The 22,500-nt window shown below is 44.0% G+C and overlaps 4 protein-coding genes and 1 long non-coding RNA gene across 6 annotated transcripts in view; 3 read left to right on the top strand and 2 right to left on the bottom strand.

Annotated features, from left to right (window-relative positions):
* The window catches only part of LOC143115161 (uncharacterized), a 4,517-nt gene extending 125 nt beyond the window's left edge, over positions 1-4,392 (top strand). Inside the window, exons 1-3 of the long non-coding RNA XR_012985061.1 lie at positions 1-81; positions 399-605; positions 4,302-4,392. The exon at positions 1-81 is cut by the window's left edge and continues 125 nt beyond it. This is a non-coding gene — a long non-coding RNA (uncharacterized LOC143115161). The remainder of the gene's footprint in view (positions 82-398; positions 606-4,301) is intronic.
* LOC143115156 (sodium- and chloride-dependent creatine transporter 1) overlaps positions 1-7,109 on the bottom strand; it is a 19,003-nt gene extending 11,894 nt beyond the window's left edge. The window contains exons 1-3 of the mRNA XM_076277081.1: positions 6,295-7,109; positions 4,442-4,783; positions 427-558 (exon numbers count right to left, since the gene is read on the bottom strand). Coding sequence (XP_076133196.1) covers positions 427-558; positions 4,442-4,783; positions 6,295-6,325 — 505 coding nt within the window. The 5' untranslated portion in view covers positions 6,326-7,109. The remainder of the gene's footprint in view (positions 1-426; positions 559-4,441; positions 4,784-6,294) is intronic.
* Positions 7,110-8,150: 1,041 nt separating this feature from the next.
* On the bottom strand, positions 8,151-19,722 carry p4htma (prolyl 4-hydroxylase, transmembrane a). Its single transcript, XM_076277082.1, has 9 exons — positions 19,043-19,722; positions 18,778-18,859; positions 13,832-14,010; positions 13,557-13,647; positions 12,392-12,560; positions 11,239-11,424; positions 9,420-9,510; positions 8,914-9,019; positions 8,151-8,695 (listed from the first exon to the last, which is right to left on the bottom strand). The coding sequence occupies exons 1-9, from the start codon at positions 19,397-19,399 to the stop codon at positions 8,499-8,501; spliced, it is 1,458 nt and encodes a 485-aa protein (XP_076133197.1). The 5' UTR covers positions 19,400-19,722; the 3' UTR covers positions 8,151-8,498.
* LOC143115158 (secreted frizzled-related protein 5) lies at positions 16,169-18,404 on the top strand. Its single transcript, XM_076277083.1, has 4 exons — positions 16,169-16,447; positions 17,467-17,642; positions 17,795-17,884; positions 18,085-18,404. The coding sequence occupies exons 1-4, from the start codon at positions 16,203-16,205 to the stop codon at positions 18,402-18,404; spliced, it is 831 nt and encodes a 276-aa protein (XP_076133198.1). The 5' UTR covers positions 16,169-16,202.
* Positions 19,723-21,669: 1,947 nt separating the features above from the next.
* Positions 21,670-22,500, top strand: part of ap4b1 (adaptor related protein complex 4 subunit beta 1) — a 29,692-nt gene continuing 28,861 nt past the window's right edge. The window contains exon 1 of one of the 2 annotated variants that reach the window (XM_076277164.1): positions 21,670-21,796. In XM_076277164.1, the coding sequence (XP_076133279.1) occupies positions 21,763-21,796 (34 nt within the window). In that variant the 5' untranslated portion in view covers positions 21,670-21,762. Of the gene's footprint in view, positions 21,977-22,500 lie in introns of both variants that reach the window. The other variant, XM_076277165.1, reaches the window with a different exon arrangement.

Raw genomic sequence — 22,500 nt, 5'->3', positions numbered from 1 at the left:
AAAGGAGAGAAAAGAAAGAAAGGAGAGATCAGATAATGGTGCAATGCATGAAGAGATATCGACCGCTGGAGGAGAAAAGAGGTAAGCAACCAATTTCCTGTGGTTGGCCTCAGGTGCTGGGTGAAGAGGAGACATAGTGCTGTCACAGCAGAAAGAGGTCTTACTGATGCCTACTATCCACAGACATTACACAGTATGGGTCAGTATGGTAGAAGTTCAGATACAGTATATAGAGAACTTCTACTCTGTATGTAAAACAGACGTTTACAATATACAACTGAAATAGGGAAATGGGGAACTTACAGCAGTAGACATCTGATGGTGTGCATTGTGTACATCTGTGTGTGTGTGTGTGTGTGTGTGTGTGTGTGTGTGTGTATGTGCATGTGTGTGTACAGTATGTGTATGTGTATGTGTGTGTGTCACCTTTAAAGAGAGGGGCGATGTTCCAGGCCGAGACACCTCCCTGCTTCATGAACTGGCCCAGGGCGATCTCCAGGAAGAACACAGGAATACCCCCGACAAACACCATCAGAGCATATGGGATCAGGAACACACCTGCAGAGCACACAACACACAAGGCATCGCAATTAATCTGAATATATGTGAGTTTGTCACACACACACACACACACACACACACACACACACACACACACACACACACACACACACACCTATGTTATAACCCCAACACACAGATACATGCTAACAACCAGATAACCACAGTCTGACTATTCAAACAACTAAAGTCTGACAGATGCTATAGACTGGATGTACTACTGCACATATGCAAATTGTCAACCAGAGTGAATTTTACTACATTTGTGTTATATTAATCATAACATATTCTGTTTATTTTCATTATTGATATTTGATATTGCATTGATTGCATTTAAAAACTCTAGTGTTAATTTGAACTATTGTAATGTTCATATTCTGTAAGTCACTTTGGACAAAAGCATCTGCTAAATTCCATGACAATAACCATAACCATAATATATGAAACACAAGAGACACTAAAGGCAAATGATTGATAGACCGACGCAGCATCTGACTTCTCTGAATATCTCATTTTAGTCTCTGTTTGACCACATCACTTGCCAGAGTTGTGCAATTCATTTTATATAAGCATTTTATTATCTGAAATAAATAAATTAAAGGAGCTTTAAGCAATGTTGGGCAACGTCACTTCTGTTGAAGTTCAAACAAAACAGCTCGCTACTGCCTCTCCCTCCATACCGTGCAATTGAAACTCTCCTAAACGCACATTTCGTCGGATATTGGCTGGAACACTGTTTGTTATGTTTCGTGGTGCAGGTTGCACGAGTTTGTTTTTGTTGCCGTTTGCGGAGCCTGGGCTGTCTACAGAGACCACGTTTTTTTTACAGTGTGTTTAGGGGACAGGCAGCTAGCGGATAGTGAGGGTATGTTTGCTGTATGTTACAAAAAATGTTTTAGCCTAAAAAACATGTGACATCACTTAGAGCACCTTTAAAAGAAAAAATATTTTCTTAATCTATCTTTCAAAAATCAAGCTGAAACAATTTAGCTGGATAACTATGTCATGAATGTTTTGTGGAGTCTCTATGGTGACCTCCTTTATTCAATTAAAATTCAATTGAAAACACACTGACATACACACAGATGTTACCAGCAATGGAAAACACTACTGAACACTGTTCGCTACACTGAAGGTCTTGACAAAGAAATAAAACAAACAAGACATTCATATCTCACCAGAAATAACAATGAGTATGAAAAGAAAGAGACGGACACACACACAAAAAAAGAATTCCACCCATATATTTGTATAACTGGAGTGGTTGACATTGTTACGAGCATCCTTGAGAAGTGGTGTGGCATTTTGTAACAGTACGTGGCCTCATAGAGTCATAATCAGTGAGGGGTGATACCAGAAGACAAAAACAATATAACTGTGCTTTTCAGAAATCTGTGTGGGTGACACTGCCCTTGAAATGTGTGAAGGCCTGACTCTCCAAGGGAGACGGAGGAAGAGGAGGGAGGGGAGCAAGTGATAGTGATATTTATGGATTTGAGTTTATTCTCATTTAAAAGTCATTGTTTTTGTTGCCCTTCTCTCCTGACTGGCCTGCTGCTGTGGCAACAGTAACTATCCAGTGGTCAATAGAATACAATACAAGAAACTCCAGGAGGCCGTGGACAGACACAACATGGCCCCCAATACACACACACACACACACACACACACACACACACACACACACACACACACACACATCCACATCTCAAGACATTGGTATGCTTATTATAAAACAAATATATGGAGGATTGTACCAATAAAGGAAACCGATAGGGGGAGATGGCAAGAGTCACATGAGAATGACGCACATACAAGGTGAAAGGGGGTGGCTGCTGGAGAGCTTCAGACTAGGAATACACACACACTCATACAAACACACACACACACATACACACAGACGGCCTGAATTGAAAACAGCAGGAGGTCAGAATGAACGAGAGAGGAAGAATTTGAAAAAGAGGGAGCCATTGAACTAAAGAGGGTTCTCTCCCTCTGTCATTCGCTGTTTCATAGGACCGGAGCGAAGCATCATAAAACTGTAGCCTTATATGGAAAAATATCAGTAGCAGCAGCTGGGAGAGCAACACAGATACAGGCAGACAGAGGAGGAGAAGGAGGCGGAGGAGGAGAGAATCGTGTAGAAAAACCTAACTGCTGGCATAAATGAGATAGTCTTGGAGTTACATGTCTTGAATTTCCCCTTGGGGATCAATAAAGTATCTATCTATCTATCTATCTATCTATCTATCTGAACAGAAGACAGTGACAGAAAAAGCAAGGTGGACAGAATAAAAGAGATTGAGGTAGTTAACTGCCATTTTGACAGGCAGCATTTTAGTATGTGTCTGAAGGTTATCGCCACAGACTGCCTCTCTGTACCTAGGCTGATACAGATACATTTTCTTGGGGGAGGATAGTGTGCAGCTGGCCTCTGTGGAGAAAGCGAAAGCCAGCTCCGGTCAGCCTCCTGCCAAGACAAAGCCCAGCAGACTCGCCCCTGCTCTGTTGTCATCTAATACAGCTCATTAGGCTTAGCGTGCAGACAGAGAGATGTGCCTCACAACCCTCAAAACGTTTGAAAACAACGACATGCATGGCCTACATAACCAAATCCAAACTATTACTGTAAGTGCAATGCAAAACAAATACCCTGGCCCACCCGATTAATCATAAGAGGAAAACGTTTGCAGATTTGCAGGCTCACGCCAGGCAGTGAGTAACACCACACAGGTAGACACAGAGACAGACAGAGAGAGAGAGAGAGAGAGAGAGAGAGAGAGAGAGAGAGAGAGAGAGAGAGAGAGAGAGCAATGGAACAAGCTGCTATTGTGCGTGTGGTAACTCAACCTCATGAAGAGAGAGCACCTCTATGTGATTTCCTGGCTGCCTTGACACTATCAGGGTCACAAGATAGACCCTGAGAGAGAGAGAGAGAAAGAGAGAGAGAGAGAGAGAGAGAGAGAGAGAGAGAGAGACAGAGAGAGAGAGAGAAAGAAAGAGGGGGAGAGAGTGGAGGGGGCGGATGGGGGGCGATAGGAGAAAGGATAATCAGGAGCACTCCCTTCATGTACGTTTATGTGCGTACAATGTGGCTGACTGGGAGGAATGGATGCAGATAAGACACTGGCCACTAGAGAAGTGAACGGGGCAGTGCAGGGCCAGGCTAGGCTAGGCTAGGCCAGCACAGACAGAGGTGACTGGGACTGAAAGTGAAACAGAAGCTGTGTTTGTGGTATGAATGAACTAAATTAAGAACACAACATGCCTCTTTCAAAGGCCTCGTTTTTTATCTTCGTCACTCTTGTGCACTACCTTTTGTGCACTACCTCAATGTGCACTAACATTGAAGCTATGTACTGTATGTGTGTGTGTGTGTGTGTGAGAGAGAGAGTGAGTGAGTGAGTGAAAGAGAGATCGGAAGACAGAAAAATTAAGACTATATCAAACATGAGTGACAGATAGGATGACGCATGAAAAGAAAGAGAGAGAGAGAGAGAGAGAGAGAGAAACACACACACACACACACACACACACACACACACACACACACACAAGCCGTATACACTAACAAAACACACATACATACTCACTCACCAAATTGTTTGTTAATCTTGGATGCACATCTATTTGGGGTGCATATCTTGGATGTGTTCTCTATGTAAACTTATATAAATGTTCTGCTTTGGCAATGCAAACATATCTGTCATGCTAATAAAGCTCATTTGGTTGAATTTCAGCGGGAGACAGAAAGATGAAGACAACCAACATGAGTGACAGATAGGATGACGCATGGAAAGAGAGAGGGGAGACAGAAACAGAGTGCAAAGGAGACACCAAAACAAAACACTCAGCCAGACACATTCCTTCTGCATCTCACCTCCTCCGTTCTTGTAGCAGAGGTAGGGGAACCTCCAGACGTTGCCGAGGCCGACGGCGAATCCCACGCAGGACATGATGAAGTCCATCTGTCTGCTCCATGTCTGCCGGTCCGCCTGAGCCAGAGGGCAACCTGGGCCCTCACAGACGCACACGCCGCCTCCGCCTCCGCATGTGCACATGGAGTGGACAGGGATCGCCACCGCCGCCGTCCCCGGGCCATTGTCACATGCATCGCTGGCGCACAAGCCCAGCCCGGTGACCAATGGGTGGCCAAGCTCCCCCTCCTCATCCTCATCAGCACCCATCTCCATCCCCTCTACCTTGGAGAACCCAACATCCCCTGAATGGGGGAGAGAGGGACAGAAAGAGAGAGAGAGAGAGAGAGAGAGAGAGAGAGAGAGAGAGAGAGAGAGAGAGAGAGAGAGAGAGAAAGACTCATTACATATGTTATATATGTCACATTCCTTGCTGCTGAGAAAACAGACATTAGACTTTACATGCAGAGGGATGTGCTTTACCCTTACAACTTTTCAAATGATTAAAGACAACACCACACAATGTATGTAGACATAACTGAATCTAAACTATGAAGTTAATAGCAAAATAAATATCCCGCCCTGCCCCACGCTATAAATAATATGAGGATTTTTGTTTGCAGGTTTGCAGGCTGTCGCTAGCAGTGAATAACACCAGAATAACATTATAAGCCAAACATTTTCAAGACTCCCATTGTAAGTCCATTACTAATGGGAAAAAGGGCAAAAAGCCAGCCCTCATCAGGCCTGTCTGCATGTCTGCCCTGTAGCTAGATGCAAACACAGACAACGACAGACAGCTATGGTCAGTCTCCGCAGCTCACACCCACCTGCTTCCCTCTGCCCACCAAACTGAGGAATAAAGTGGCTTCTGTCTGTCTGGCCACCTCAACCATGACACAAACACACACACACACACACACACTGATGCACACAGCCAGGCACACACACACACACCTTTATCTCACCCTAAGGTCCCATAAACAGACACACTCAAATTCATCAGTTCATTGCTGTGTTCCTATGACATCAGTGTCAACCACTCCAATCTGGACGCTAGGAAAGCAGTTCATTCCAGATCAGAGTGGTTCCCATGAGTGGCAAGGCAGATGGAGAGAGAGAAGGTAGATGAGTCATTTATCCAGCAGTACTCTCAGTATAGCTCACATTTCTTTTTTTCAGTTATTATAAGGAAATGCCTGCCCAAGTGAGTAAGCCATATCCACACTGATCACATAGGGTACAGTAGGCCTACCTCTTGTCTATCTGTCAGAGTTAGGGCTGTTCAAAGTCACCCTGGGCAGCATTGCTGAATTCTGGCTCTCGCTGTCGAGTTATCCAACATGCAGTGGCAGGTGCACATCTCGAGTGTGCGGTTGCCTCACCAAGACCTAAAGGGTTTTTTAAGGGACATAAGGTATCTGCTTCCTAATGTAAGCAGACTACCTTTCCGTCACCATTCTATTACACTCCGACGCTACAATTTATACTAGTAACCAAGACTACGCCGAGTCTGGCGTTCCACTATTGCGTGCTAAAATCCATTGCGTAAAATCCACTGCCCACTGTTGCCAACACAGGCTACAGGCAGACATTATAATAGTCTGGCTAAGTTGTAAAAAATCATGAAAGAACGGCGTCTTTGCCACTGTAGTTAGTAATTCCAGCCATTCTTCAAGAATAGACGTAGCCTATGATCATGGGAATTAGAAAACAATAGGCATGTCTAATAGCCTAGGCTACTAATAATAGGGCCTAGTAATAATAGTATAATATTAATATTAATGATGATAATAATAATAATAATAATCCTTACTTGGTATTTGCTCCCCCACTTCAGGCGACATGTTGCGCTGATTAAATAGCGTAGGGCTAACGTTTAGTCCAATGATTTAATGAATGGAATGATTGTTAGCGTCTCAGAAACTGACGCGTTTTTCAGTTCTTCAGTTTTAGGTTGGCTAACGTTTTCTCTGGGTGGTAACTGTCGTCTTAGGATAGGGTATAAATTGATCGTCGGCTATATTTCAGAATCTGTCAGGTTACAATCCAATATGGGTTATTTTCAATGCGTCGCAGACAGACGTTGGAAACGTGGGACTCAGAAGCAGTCGACAAAGCACTTGAAGGTAAGCCTGAAGAATCGCATGGATGAAGGTTAAAGGAAAGTGATAATAAGTCTTGAGGTGTCCGCTGTTCTTAGTTGATTAATCAGGTGTATCTGAGAGATGGACGTGATGCACGTCGCAACTGTCTCGCTTCATCGGTGGGAATGTAAGCCTCACATCGTCGACTAAAGCGCCGTCGACTCGCCGGAGCGCCCCCCTACTTGCGCAAGTTCTAGGTTTGTGATTGGCCAATCGAGGAGCGTTCCACCGCACGGTTTTAAATCTACATTGCTGTTTAATTGTATCTTGCCATACGCATCTTGGACCCAGAGAAATCCTCGGCTTCTAGAAAAAACAATAAGTTGCGTTGTGTTATTAAGTTACATTCAACTGCGAACAGAACACGATGCACTAGTTGATCCGTGTGCCATTGAGGCACTTGAGAAAAACACGTAGGCCTAGGCTACCCTGTGAAAGATGCCGCGAGCACCCTATTAGGATGTACTGTCTAAAAGGCTGTGAATGCAGCTGTGACCTTGTGACAAGTGATTTTCATTCCAGCACCCTGTCGTTTAAAAGAGCGTGGATGCATGCAAGATCACTATAGATTTAATTCCGTGTTGCTGGGCGGAGTTTTAATGCTCAAAGGCATTTCACAGTAGCCTAGAAGTCTTGTGGTAGAAGCGCGCACCGCCTTATCCAAATGTCTGTTTCCGGCAATATGCAATCGCAGGTTATCTGATATAGCCTCATTGATTTAATGGCTTAACAATCTGCGTAAGCATTTGGTTGAAACCCTGGCATTTTAGCCACACAATGTATATACATTGCGCCTTACCTACCTTTAGGATGTTCTCCCCCTTTCCAGGGTCTACCAAGGAATTATCCACAGACGCTGTTTTGACATTGGGTTCTATTTCCAATAAGTCAAGAGAATGTTGATATAATTATTATATCATAGTTGTCATAGGGACCCTAAGGAAACATTCCGGAGGCCTTTTCTGTCCGGACAATGATGCTGATGACATTAATACCCTAATCCTCTTATCAAATCATTCATAATTAGCCTACTTTTACCCCAATAATATACATATGATAGCATGTGAACATATTGATTCCTAAAACAGTAAATCATTTATATTTAGTAGGCTACACTCACTAGGCTACCTCAGTAGCTACACAAACTTGAACATGCGCCAGAAGTCATATTTAATTGTCATATCAAATATATTTTATTGCACCCAGCCGTTAAAAACACACAAAACACGTAGGGCTCTTTTTGGAAAAGGAGGTGAGGTTGTTATGGGGAAAGAGAAACTGTATGTAGTTGACTTGCTGAGTCATTACGTTGTTGCTTCTTGTAGGTACAGTAGACGTTGATTACCACTCCCCAATAAACTGTGTAGGCCTAGTGAAGTATAGAGCGTTTGACACAGAATTTCACACACGTTTACATCACTGGCGCCATGCCGTGGACGTAAATTATACTGCAGGTTATTGAAAGCAAGGACCACTCAGCCTTTCCCAGAATAAATAACAGTTTAATTAGAACGTCTGTATTTGATAATAATAATTTGATAACAATAATAATTTAATAACGATACATTTCATTCTTGCCATAAACAAACCTTATACATTCATAAAGAATCAGAACAATAAATACATATCCAACAAAATATAAATAAATAAACCAGTGAACAGATCAATAAATTAACAAACCAGTGAGCAAACTGCATACTCCTGAACCATGTGATAAACAAACTGTAAACGACACACATAAAACACACATAAAACACTTCCACTTGGCCAGTGTCCCTTATGTACCAGAGAAAATAAATAAATAGTTAAAATCCCTGACCATGGGATAAGCTTCGGTTGACTCTCTTGATAACAGGGGACCAATCTGTAGCCATCACAAATCCTGGTGGAGGTCGGTGTGAGTGGAATGAGGGGATCTGCTCTCTGGTTGCCAGGAGACCAGGCGCTGGTAGTGAGCCTGACGCTGCTGGTCCGGGTCGACGTTGACCCAAACGCTGCCGACCCACTTCGGGCCACGGGTCACTGCACAGTCACCATGCAGAGAGTACTCATCCAGCTCCCCCATCCACCCTGTAATGCCCAGAAAAGAAAATCAAGTCTCTTCTTTCCTCGAACACCTGCCTGCTGGCAAGACCCTACCAAGAATGCTGCTGGGGGGGGTCCATTTAGTCCTATTCTCTCATGTCAAAGTTAGTTATTTCCACATATTTCCAGCAATTATTCTGGATATTATGGATAATTGTTGCCAAGTGCTTATAATGTTAGGGGTGACTATAACATTATCATACCGTAGCCATCTGACAGATGATTGTACCAGAGAAGTGCTGTCCCGGCAGCTGGTTTCACTTTCAGATTGCCCTTGTCACAGTACTGCTTTGTGAGATCTCCCAGCGCCTAACACACACACACAAACACACACACACACACACACACACACACACACACACACACACACACACACACACACACACACACACACACACACACACACACACACACACACACACACACACACACACAGGCATGGGGAAATGAAGTGACAGAAGAGAGATGATACAGATTTGACTTTGTTCCATACATGATTCAATCAGATACATGGAAAGCTTAAATTGAACAGCCCTGACTTTGCCTTTCTTACAGTATGATGAGAAACAGTGAACCATGCTGCTGTTGTAATACCTCCGCTTTTTTACTCATTAATAAAAACTGAAAAAAAGTCAGTCTGACCCTCTCTGTGGCACAGTCCAATGTATGTGGTGCTGAAATCCCCGTATGTCTGTAGAAGGTTACTCACCCCCTCCTCATAGGTCCTGTTGTCTGCCACTGGGAAGCTGGTTTCACCCCCATCCTCCACAGTGTTCAGGTACAGCAACACAGTCATGTACCTGCACCCACACGCAACATCAGTCAGCACAACTGCAATACAGTCCCCCTGCTCTCCTGCTCCATCTAGGCTGCACACAGCGACTAAGCTGAGGGGACTAACAGTGTGACGAGGCACTCCGCAGTTGAACTGAGATGGTAATTAGAAATATCGGGACAGGCCACACAGGATTATTAATTAAAGACGCAAGGAGAAAATTGATTTAAAATTCAGTTCAAAATTGTCTTGGCTCGCAAGTCTTCAACAAATCCCATTCAGTTGAAAACGTATATGTGTTACAAGTCCGTAGATTTTGTTCTTTACTTTAACTTTTTGGCTTGATATGTGTTGCTGTGTTTTCAGATATTGTAGACACAAAACCTTGCCACAATTCACAAAAGGAAGCAAATCATAACTGTCTGATAAAGGCATCTACAGTATAATAAATAGATCTAAGTGTGGAAGAAATCTGAGAATTAATTTAGTATTATTTGTCTGATCTTCTGACGGTTCTGTCTCCCTGCTTGCGAAATCGCCTCTTCATAGAGCTTTACATGCAAGTACACACAACTACACTCACATGCACGCACACAAGCACACATGCACACATACACACACATCTGCAGGGGATCAGGTGGGATGTGGCCGCCAGGTGAGTGTGTGCCCAGCTTTCAAGCACACAGTCACACATATAAGCACTCACGTACATATATACACACCAGTGTTGCGCGGTCTGCCCGAAATTAAGCGGTCGCCCGCGGATGACCGCGGTCACCCGCGGTTATGAGTCATAAACAAAATATTTTAATGATATTCGGGTCATTTGCGGGCGGGTCAGTTAAAATTAATTAAATATATATTTTCTACAAATAGGCCTACTTAAAATATCACGAGAAAGCTAGCATCAATACAGTAAAGCATCAATACAGTAAAGTCAACAGTAAAGAAGCAAGACGCGAGTTAAAATAATAAAGACACCCCTTCAGGAAAAGCGATATAGGCTATGGTTATGGTCTAGGCCTACTTCTTGCGAAGCCATTTAAAAGTATGACAGCCAAAACGGGCAGCCTGCAGGAATAAATGTTATGGCACAGACTACACAGCCATATCTACCGGTATGTATAGGTTCGCGCATGCATAAAAGTTACCTTAGTTCGTTGTGTTTGTGACTTTAAACAGTGGATGTGCTTTAGTAAAGCTTTGTGTTTCATTCAGCATTATAAACCAGTTCTTACGCTAACGTTTTGACCAGCAATGTATCTCTCTTGCCTACCTCGCCTCACCATTTCTGTTTTCGAAAGAAAGATGTATGTCCATGGCCTTCAAATCTTATCCTAGTGTTCTTATCCTTTGTGCGTTGCGTGCGTGCTTGCGCTCTTATTCTCATTCTTTCTCCTGCGCAAACATTATGTCCTGCATGCTTACTGCGTGTAGTTCTACTGCATCAAGTTTCGTAAATAAATTAGTTTGTTTTTACAGAAATGGCCTACTGTCACACTGCATGCAGCCTATAACCAAAAGCACACATTTTGTAAATAAGCGGGTCGGATCGCGGGTCGGGTATAATTTTGTCCTAATTAATATTCGCGGTCCGAGTTGCGGTCGGGTTGATTAAAATATCGGGCAACCGCGGGCCGCTTGTGACCAAACCCGCGCAACACTGATACACACACAACCACGCATTTGCACTCATACTGTACATACACACATACACACACACACACACACACACACACAACCACACACACACCTGCAAGGGATCTGGTTGGGTGTCGAGATGTTTGCCGCTAAGTGAGTGTGTGCACAGCTGGCATCAGCCCGGGTCGAGCTGCTGTCGTAGTGGGCATGGCTATAGCCACCTTGCTCATAGCGCACCACCTCCAGAGGCTCACTGAGCTCCACCAATGACGAGGGCAGGCGAGAGAGACGCGTCACTCTGATTGGATATTGGAGTAAACAGAAAGACAAAGTCATTACAAACATTCTTTCCCTGAAAGAAATATTCACAGCGTGTTTGGTCTTCTGCTGTCATGCAAAAATGTTGTTCCTGGTGGTTATTCATTAATGGGTGAAGCACTGTGTTGGTGTACTTAAAACACAGAAGTGGTAATAAATATTTTAAAACCAGGTTGATTAACAATAGGAATGTTTTATTGATGCTGAGAATGGAGTTTGATCACATTTCAATTGATTAAAGATCTGGACAGGCAGAAAGATTTGTTTACTATGGGTGACCCTAACCAAACATTTACACAACCTGTATAGAGAGAAACTGTTGGCACTGATGCTTCAGAGCACTTGATAGCTGTTCCTGATATTCTAGAATGTATGGTGAGCTCTTTCGCCCAATGACTAGTATAAGAGTGTGTGTGTGTGTGTGTGTGTGTGTGTGTGTGTGTGCGTGTGTGTGCGCGCACGTGTGTGTGTGTGTGTTTGTGTGTCCTAGTCCTGAAGCTATTTAAAATGCAGTGCTTCCTCTCCAAGACGCAAACCCTGTTTGTGTGTATAATGATGATGAGTATATGTAGGGTGTCAAAGGTATTTGGCATGAATTTGCCATTGACGCTGCTGTCAATGTGGCCATGTAAACATGCACACTAAGACAATGCAAGAATTTGTGTTGGAAAGCAGGAGCAATTATGCCAATGCCTGAAATAACAGAAGAAAGAGGTATTTACTAAAGCATACCTCTGTGCAATGTGAAATATGTCCTAGCCAGACTCTTAAGAGTACACTAATTGCAATCATATAATCGTGCTTTTCCCATTCTGAAGCATTTATATTGAAATTTTAAGAAAAACGAATATACAGTCATATGCTTCAAATTATACTTTTAAATATTAGGCCATACCACCTAGCCCTAGAGTGTGTTTGTGTGTGTGTGTGTATGTGTGTGTGTGTACCTGGTCCTGATATTCTGTAGTGTGCGGTGTGCTCCGTGCCCGAGGTGCAGGCGTGTGTATGTGCTCTTGTGCCGCCGCTGAGTCCACTTGTCCCAGTCTGACCCTGCAGCTCCATCTCTCTGGAACACACCACAACTCAGACGCCTGAACTCCTGCAGAGACAAAACACCTACACGCATGTGCACGCACACGCGCACACACACACACACACACACACACACACACACAGTACACCCCACACCACACACACATGCACACAACAAAGACATACACATAAGTATAATGATACAAATCACACCCATTCTTGCATAAATACACAATACACACACACATACACACACACACCCACCCATCCATACACACACACACACACACACAATAAATCTGTGCAACCCACTCTGAACTCTGAATGTGTATTCCGGTACACCTAAGTTATTTTTCCCTCTATGTGCGTTACTCTCGGGTCAGCGGCTGCTTGTTCACTTTTTCCCCTCCGGAACCGAACCCCAGCAGGCCACAGGCCACACAATGGAGCTGGGGGGGGGGGGGGGGGAGTCCCGGAAGGGGGACCTCGCATATATGGGGTGGGGGGGTGACGTGGCGAATGTGCCTGGGTTTGAGTGTGTGTGTGTTTGTGATAATGGGTGTGTGCGTATGTGGGGGGATCCTAGGGGGCTAAGATCTGGGCTACTTCCCCACCCAAACAATGAGATTTTAATGAGTAATGATGGGGCAGGTCCGGAACCTTTCATGTGAAGGCTGGGTATTATGTCACTGCGTGGGATCAAAGAATGCATGCACACTCACGCATGCACGCACGCACGCACGCACATTTTAGGTACTTTATTCAATTCCACATTACAAGTAAATTTTCATTAGGAATCAAATGTTTTGATTGATCAAACACACACACATAAGACTATATACACATACAAGACTACATACACACACAAGACCATACAGACTCTCATATCTTCACACACACACACGCACACACACACACACACACACACACACACACACACACACACACACACACACACACACACACACACACACACACACACACACACACACACACACACACACACACACACACACACACACACACACACACACACACACACACACACACACACACACACACACACACACTTGCTCTTACCAGCTGGGTTGCTCTCTAGGCCAGAGTGGATTTCCCGGAGGTTGTTCGCGCTGAGCCAGGATGCGTCATGAGAGTGTGACAAACTCAAAATCTGAGCAACAAAAACAGAATACACATTTGCCAGAGCCCAAAGTAGAGTCAACCACAGCCCATTCACTGGAGTGCTTAAATTACAATCGTTATAACATTATTCTATGGACTACACACAATATTGACAGCTCAGCAGACAAGCTGTGTAAAGTTCAACAGGAGCAGCTGAGAGCATCATGCCTCACCTCCTCTCTCTGGAGCAGGCCGTCCTGGTTGAGGTCCAGCAGGCTGAACAGCTCCTCCTGGCTGAGTTGGTCCTCTGGTCCGTCGTTGGTCTCTGCGGGCGAGCTCTGCGTCAGGCCCTTCAGCTGGGCCAGCTGCATCACCACGCTGCTCTCCTCCACAGACAGGAAGGCCGGGATCTCTAAAGAAACAGACGCATTTTAGCATAATCGATTAGCGGTAACTTTAGAGGTGCAGGCTGGTTAGCATTAGCAGAACATTAGCACAGCTCAAAAAGCATCATGCTGACAATGTTGAGTCCAAGACCAAATCTCACAAACGAGCCAGAAAGCAGGCTATATAGAACTGATTTAGTCCTGATATTGTCGACTTAGGCTAAATTCTGTGATTTTGAGAGGGCAACAGTCACACAAGCAAAGTATGATACCTGAATGTATCAGCCACACACAGAATTTAGAACAGTAATTGTATTGCTATTGCTAATATGGCTGCCCAATCTGTGGGCACTTGTCTTTCTGTACATTAAAAGAATATTTCCATGGGGCCATACTAAGGAAGTTGCAACTCAGCTAGTCCAATCCAAAAGTTCAAACAGTTCTGAGTACAAGTATTGCACAAAACACCAGTTAGAAGCATCAAGTCAAACAGTCAAAACTGTCAAACCTGCTTGAAGATGACACACACACACACACACACACACTCAGGTGTCAGTCAGTGTTAATCAACAGTAATCACAGTAATCAGGCTTGTCAGGCTTGAGCACTTGCAACAGGCAGGTATCAGGGATCAGAGGCCCAGTCTGAACGACCTGCGAAGTGGATCTCTTTGGCTTAGGTGGATCTTTGTGCTCCCTGCCTGAGTGCGTCAGAGTGAGAACGCCTGGTGGGATTACAGGGCCTTGATCTTTTGTGTCGAACCGAGCACCGGAGACGAGGTATTAAACTCTGAGGTGAAACAGAATAGAGGGAACATCAGTTATCATCACATCATCAGTGCTAGTGCTGGGCACACTTGATCAATAAGGGCTGTCTAAGAGCAATTAGCAAAATCCATTTCATTTCATGATCACTTTTGTTGATTGTTGCTGATTACATTACTGTACTATCTTACAGCCATGCAGTCCAAGTACTTGAAGTGTTTGTCCCAACACTTCAAGTCCCACAGTGTGTGGAAGCAGGTGTTTACATGTAAACAGTTGCATAAGTGATTGTGGATATGGGTTTAATGAGTGTGTGTCTTCTCCCTGGGGCTCTGTGTGTGTGTGTGTGTGGAGGGGCCAGCCTGGCCTGCTTTGGCCACTTCCTAGGTGCTAATGAAGAGGGGCCCCCAATGAATGGGTCACTCTGAAGGGCCCATTGTTCTAGTGGGTGGGAGCCGATGATATGGGCGAACTTGAGTTTCACTAGTGAGTATCATCGCACAGCGTCCTTACTGTCTCTCTCTCTCTCTCTCTCTCTTTAGGCTGCCTTGAGCATGTGCGCGCACGCACACACACACACACACACACACACACACAGCTAATGAAATGTTTCCGGAAAGGCAGCTGCTGGCTACTGTCCTCTAGTAAAGCTTTCATTTGCTCATTAGGCTGGTGAAATTATGTGTGACGTGGGGGAGGGAGGATGAGGGGGGCTTGTATTCCCTGGGGCCACGGGAAGAGACAGGAGAGGAAGTAGGCGCTGGTCTGGGCAGAAATCAGGTTATTCTCACAGCAGGAGAAAAATAACACCTTAACGTCCCACACACAGGCTCAGACACACAGGCTCAGACACACACACACACACACACACACACACACACACACACACACACACACACACACACACACACACACACACACACACACACACACACACACACACACACACACACACACACACACACACACACACACACAGAACTCATTTGAATATTAAGCCAAGTCTGCTGAACTACAAGTACATGATCCATATGTGTTATTCAATTAAGCTCAGTCAGCCACTGGTACTATTTAATGTGTCCTAATCCAATTGACTCTTTAACAGAATACTAGATGTTCTCAAACATGGCAATGCCCACAAGAAATGGAAATACAACACAGTATGCATTGAGCAAAAGTCATCCCCTCACCGCTCACAACACACACACTCACACATCAGATACCGGAAGGCCCGCCCATGGAGAGGTGACCACTCAGAGCCCAGTATATATACACCTATCTAGGCACTGCCCCTGCCTGCCACAGAGGACTATCCCCACTAACACACAGACACACACACATACAGCCTGCCCCTGGCTTCTCCTGCAGGACCTTTGGATATGTACGTGTCTGCACTGCAGCTGTCCCTACTGTCCCTGCTGTTGCTGCTGTCTGGTCTCAGGCCGGTCTCGGGGATGGCGCTGGACGGGGGTCAGTGGGAACCGCGGGCGTCCTCGCGCTGCGTGCCCATACCCAGCCACATGGCGCTGTGTCAGGGCCTGGGCTACGGCAGCATGCGCCTGCCCAACCTGCTGGGGCATGAGTCGCCAGGTGAGGCCGTCCAGCAGAGCGCCAGCTGGCTGCCGCTGCTTGCCCGCCAGTGCCACCCGCACGCCCGCATCTTCCTTTGCTCGCTTTTCGCGCCCGTTTGCCTGGACAGGTAAGAGACCATCTCTGTGCCATCTTACACACACAAACACACACACATGCACATACACACATACGTGCACACACACACACATTTTTCCCGTACCGATAAGCAGGATATGATATGAACTCTGAGCTCTTGATATGAAATTACACACACACACACACACACACACACACACACACACACACAGATATTCAACCCACTATAAAACTAATACCCAGATGAATTGCTTAAGTGGGTATGAAAAACGGTGCTTACAGACATACAAACATAGACAGACATGATTTCCACATGTAGCATACAGTTTACTTTGTTGCTATGTTGAACTCACTCATACAAAACATGGGCACTCACAACAAAATGATCTTTTGGCCACTAACAATTAATATGATGCACTGTTTGAGCTAAAAAGAGTAATGTCCTATTTCCTATAGAGTCTTACTATTTGTCTGATATGTTCATATGCTGTGTCATGACAAGCTCTCAACTGAAATGTACAGTCAGTCACCAGCTGATATTTTCTCTCAAGTCAGTCCTTTGCATTTTGCAAATTATATTTACATTTATATTTACAATTATATTAAACTCTGGAACTACATGTTAACGTGTGGCAATCAAGAGTGATCTTGAGTAAAAGAGAGTGATCCGCACACCATATAGCTCCCATGGAAGGTTTTTTATTATGTGTGCAACGTTTCGAGCTCGAAAACGTTGCATGCATAATAAAAAACCTTCCATGGGAGCTATATGGTGTGCGGATCACTCTCTTTTACTTTTGAACTATTTCCTCTGATCCAGCACCCATCCGAAACGGTGAAAAGGGATGTGCGCGGTCACACGTTTACTTAATCGAGTGAAAACAACAATGTTTGTTTACACACTTCCAAATAATACAAAAAAGACAAAAGACATTTCTGATTTCTGATAAGGTGTAGCCTTTTCTTTTCCATCTCAATACCTTTGCAAACCAGATGGATCAGACTCTAACCTATTTTCCCTGGTCCTCATCCCTTCTTATCACCTCTCAGGGTGATCTCCCCTTGTCGGAGTCTTTGTGAGTCTGTGAGGGACAGTTGCGCTCCCATCATGAACTGCTATGGCTACCCCTGGCCACGAATACTGCAGTGTGACCAGTTCCCCAAAGACCATCTGATGTGCATCTCCTCAGTTTCACAGACAAACAGCACTAGTACCGGACGATGGGGTAAGTTAAACGCTAGCATATAGTTCACAACACACAAACGCAGCCAAACTGCAGGTCCAAGCATCAATCAATTAGAGTGAATTTAACTATCCATACACATACTTACAGCGATAGCATTGCAGTTACACCCTATGTTGTCTTCTATGTTTCAGCCATTCCCCAGGCCAGCTGTAAAGACTGTGAGCTACAAGAGACAACCTCACCCAAGGAGTTGTTAGAGATTTTTTGCAGAAGTGACTTTGGTAAGTAATGGTTCCCTGCCTCCCTATCCTTAGGATTTTGTTCACTTTTTTACTATTGCCATTTTTTTAATGGTCATATCAAATCCTATAGTCACCACCAAAAGTTAATGCACACTGTCTGAAGCCTAAATATCAGTCTTTTCCTCACATTTCTTTCTCCTCCTTCTCATCTTATGTCCCTTGCTTCTCCATCCTCCCAGTGGTGAAGCTGCGTCTGACCAGACTGAACTCCAGCAGCTCGGCGGTGGCCAGATTCTCACTGGGCTCTCGGCTAGAGGTGCTGAAGCACGGGCCTCTGCTCGGGGGGGAGATGCGTGGGCGCCTGTCCCTCTGGCTGGAGCGGGACGCCACCTGCGTGGGCAACCTGAGCCGTCACCACCCTGACGGGGGCACATTTCTGGTGACGGGCACCGTAACAGGCAACAGACTGTTGGTCAACAAGGCCTATGGCTGGTCCAAACGCGACAGGAACCTAACCAACGCTGCCCGCAAGTGGAAACGCCATCGTTGTAGGGGATAGGGGGGTGGGAGGAGAAGAAGCTTTTCTTTTTTTTCTTTCATCTCCGAGGAAGGAGTGGGGGCATTTCCCACCTGAAGTGCCAAGAAGCAGGCACTAGAGGGCGCTGCTGCAGCAAATGAAACTTCAGTGATGTACATAATATTTGATTGAAAGTAAAAATATGTTGTTTTGTTTTTATATGAAAACTAGAAAGATTTGTAATAATTACAATAAATACTTTTTTATAAACGGTCTGAGTTTTGTGTTTATGAAACAGAGCAAGGCTGATGAATAGGCTTATAATCCTACTTTTCCATATTATGACACAGCAGTAGCCTTGGGATAGCAAGTAATATGGGCATTTCATTGAAGGAATTAAAGCAAATCATCTCACCAAACAGAAGGGGTTTCAAACTTAGAGTCCGCATTTCATGGGCTCGATCATCTACCAGAGATACTCTCTGCACATGGCCCACCTAAACAGATGCATGCAAAGAAAAGGGTTATGATATTAGAAGTGTTTTTAACTTCATAAACCACACTCGCCAACACAGGTGCTTTAGTTATCTGTCACAAGTTTTATATTCATAGGCCTATGTTTTGTTTTTCAAAATCCACCATGGATGTTTAATATTAGCCTATAAACTGCATGTCCTCACCCTAATTCCCTCTAAGCGTGGAAGGCGATATGACTGTCCAAGGTTCAGTTCTGAATCGGCAGGAGGACGAAAGGGATGTGAATCAGAGGGAGGATGATGGATGTTGCTGCTAGGTTCCGTGGCAGATTCCTCTACTGATCTAACTTCTCCGTTTCCAGTGTTGTAGTGTACGTACAGGAGTAGACCAATGACGTTGATTATGTACAAATGGAAGAAGACCATTACTACCACAAAATACGCACGAGAGCATACGTTACTCTTCTGGACATTAACCCGATACGGTGGGTGCGGTGGACGGGCATGTAGAGGTATCCCATCCCCGCACGAACTGGGCGAGCTTTCCTCAAATTCCATCATTCTCGTGGTAGTCAAAACATATCTAAGAGCATAAAACGCATTTGAATTAGCTGCTATACTCCGTTGTCTGCTCTATAGCTTATCAAAACGAATAACGGCACTGACAGGTGCCACTTCCCTTCCCAGACGTTGACCACCAAGCACAAACATCGGCTTTTCACTTTTAAAAGCGTGGAATCAATCAGAAACCATTTATCCTACGCCCACTGACCCTGTTGTTTTAAGACAGCCTCGTCTACTTAACTGTCATACAGATGAGATTGCAGCAGAGTGGGAAATAAAACGGCAAAGGCTAACACCATAGACTGCTAACACCGATTCGTTGGTTGGCTAATACCCATAGCTATCTAATAGCAGAGCCCTTCTAAGGAGAGCCTCCCCACTCTCTATTAATCCCATACAAACCGAATTTGGCTGCAGTTCACCAGAGTTCCCCTAGATGGCGATCGCGGGCGAGTCCAAAATACATGGGGTCCTATGGAGCTACATGGCTACATTTGTTGTTTTCACCTATTTAACAACTGAAACCCTCAGATTTTATTTTATTTTTCGCAAAATGGATATGGATTTTCAATCAAAAGTGAAATAATCCGGGAGTCATGTCCTTTCGTTTTCTTACAGGTTGGGTCGTTGTTGCCCATAACACGCTAGCATTGATGCTATGCTATGCTATGATCATGCTAATGAATGACGTCATTGACACGTTTGAAAGGCTTTTTAGAACAATTAAGTGACTTTAAAAAATATAATACTCAACCAAGTGTATTGTCTTTGCCTCCCCTTTCGAATACAATATTCAAATTACTTGAAAAAAAATTATATCCCGAGAAAAGTGGATTTTGAGGGGTACAGCTCCATAGACCTCCATTCATTCTGGACTCGCCCGTGAGCGCCCCTAGATGCAGTACCACACCGGAAGAGTTCCGAGAGTGAAGGTTCTCTCCTTATTAGACATTCTCTGGCAAAGGTTTATGGGGTCTTGAGATAGCTTTGCACATGACGACAATGTTGTAGCATACATGGCCTGTTTAAAAGTCTTCATTTTCTTTCCTGTCCTGTGAATAATAGTCACTGGTGATTTCATTAAAGCAAAGACGAACTGTTTTAAATATTTAATTTTAGATTCAAAGGAACATATAGTCTCAACTTTACTTTCATGACTACCAATGAAACACATTAGACTTCTATTAGTGCCAACCAGGTAATTGAAAAAAATATGCATTAGCCCAGTGGTTCTTAAAGTGGGCTCCGTGAGCCATAGTCAAGGGGTCCGCAAAATAATTTGCTTTAAATTATAAAGTTGTGGTTTATTATTTTAAAATCATATCTACAGATGACAACCCTTTTAAAAAAAACATGTGTGCAGCTGCGCACCCACATTTAACAAAAAGCAAAGGCAGAGACGGTTCTTTGGCAAAGGCAGAGCCCTTCTAAGGAGAGCCTCCCCACTCTCTATTAATCCCATACAAACCGAATTTGGTTGCAGTTCACCAGAGTTCACCTAGATGGCGATCGCGGGCGAGTCCAAAATACATGGGGTCCTATGGAGCTACATGGCTACATTTGTTGTTTTCACCTATTTAACAACTGAAACCCTCAGATTTTATTTTATTTTTCGCAAAATGGATATGGATTTTCAATCAAAAGTGAAATAATCCGGGAGTCATGTCCTTTCGTTTTCTTACAGGTTGGGTCGTTGTTGCCCATAACACGCTAGCATTGATGCTATGCTATGCTATGATCATGCTAATGAATGACGTAATTGGCACGTTTGAAAGGCTTTTTAGAACAATTAAGTGACTTTAAAAAATATAATACTCAACCAAGTGTATTGTCTTTGCCTCCCCTTTCGAATACAATATTCAAATTACTTGAAAAAAAATTATATCCCGAGAAAAGTGGATTTTGAGGGGTACAGCTCCATAGACCTCCATTCATTCTGGACTCGCCCGTGAGCGCCCCTAGATGCAGTACCACACCGGAAGAGTTCCGAGAGTGAAGGTTCTCTCCTTATTAGACATTCTCTGCTAATAGCCTACCACAGTAGATTTGACAGGACATTTTTTTCTACATAGGGCAGCAGAAACTTCCGGGTCGTTAAAAGAGTTGCTTCTAAATAAAAGCAAAAGTCAGTGGGTTAAACATGAAAATATATATTTAAATACCAATAATGAAATGAAAAATAAAGAAAACTGTACCATAACTGAATTCAGATGACTGTCATATTTTCTTCGATTCAACGCAGACAAAATATGCACCGGAAGTAATAAAGTCCCTTGAACTATTAGAATTATGCGTTGAATGTGTGTGTTTAGTTCTTACTTCATAGGATAACGTTGTTTCGCTCATGACTGAAACTGTAGATGTCGGTAAGCGTATCTGTTATAACAACGTATGGTGAGTTTTTTATGTAGATATTTTCCTGACGTCTGTAGGGCTTGAACTTCAGCTAGCCAACTAACGTTAGTGCTAGCCATTTGTTTTGATCAACGTTGGTGGTGATGTTGCTGCTTCTGCCAACGTTATGCCAACGTGACGATAACATATTCCGTTGAATTCTGCATTGTTTGATCAAAGGTAGGTGTATACAATAATAGACAAAGGTTTTAAGATCATGACAATTCAATACACAAGACTGGCTTGGCAGGTTACTGACTGAATGCTTATCAGGTCTTCATTTCGTTGCCTGCCTGCACACCGCCGTCATGCTATCCGGCAAAAGATTCTTTGGACGCCGCCATTGGCCGAATACCGGCGCCCATTGACTTACATTGAACGCATGTAAACAAAACGTCAATTATGTGCTCAAACTAACGCCGCTGACTTATGACAACAACCATTCCACTTTGATACGAAACTACATTTTTGTACAACAGTTATCCAGCAAAAATTACAGAATTTGGATCAAGTAATGTGGAGAAATATCGATATTAAGAAAATTGCCGCTGCGTGACGCCGAGTTAATGGCATTTCCCCTTGTCCATGAGTAGTCACGTATAACAGGTCACGTCGGTGGCCGTTATCCCTCACATGTCAGAGTAATGACATTCAAAAACGTACCTGTATATTACATTACAATTTATAAAGGAACGAAATGTCAA

Source organism: Alosa pseudoharengus, unplaced genomic scaffold (assembly GCF_046254945.1).
Source record: "Alosa pseudoharengus isolate Yale_2024_CS ecotype anadromous, Long Island Sound unplaced genomic scaffold, YU_APseudo_1.1 YU_APseudo_1.1_scf_9, whole genome shotgun sequence".
NCBI classification, from domain to species: domain Eukaryota; kingdom Metazoa; phylum Chordata; class Actinopteri; order Clupeiformes; family Clupeidae; genus Alosa; species Alosa pseudoharengus.
This window is presented reverse-complemented; position numbering and strand designations above follow the sequence as displayed.

Bases quoted from the DNA above. Each gene is read 5' to 3' on its own strand.
- LOC143115158 (XM_076277083.1), top strand. From the start codon at position 16,203: ATGGCGCTGGACGGGGGTCAGTGGGAACCGCGGGCGTCCTCGCGCTGC. The intron at 16,448-17,466 runs GTAAGAGACCAT...ATCACCTCTCAG, and splicing joins GCGCCCGTTTGCCTGGACAG to GGTGATCTCCCCTTGTCGGA. The intron at 17,885-18,084 runs GTAAGTAATGGT...CCATCCTCCCAG, and splicing joins TTTTTGCAGAAGTGACTTTG to TGGTGAAGCTGCGTCTGACC.
- p4htma (XM_076277082.1), bottom strand. From the start codon at position 19,399: ATGATGGAATTTGAGGAAAGCTCGCCCAGTTCGTGCGGGGATGGGATA. The intron at 18,860-19,042 runs GTGAGGACATGC...GCATCTGTTTAG, and splicing joins CACGCTTAGAGGGAATTAGG to GTGGGCCATGTGCAGAGAGT. The intron at 11,425-12,391 runs GTACACACACAC...ATATCCAATCAG, and splicing joins CTACAGAATATCAGGACCAG to AGTGACGCGTCTCTCTCGCC.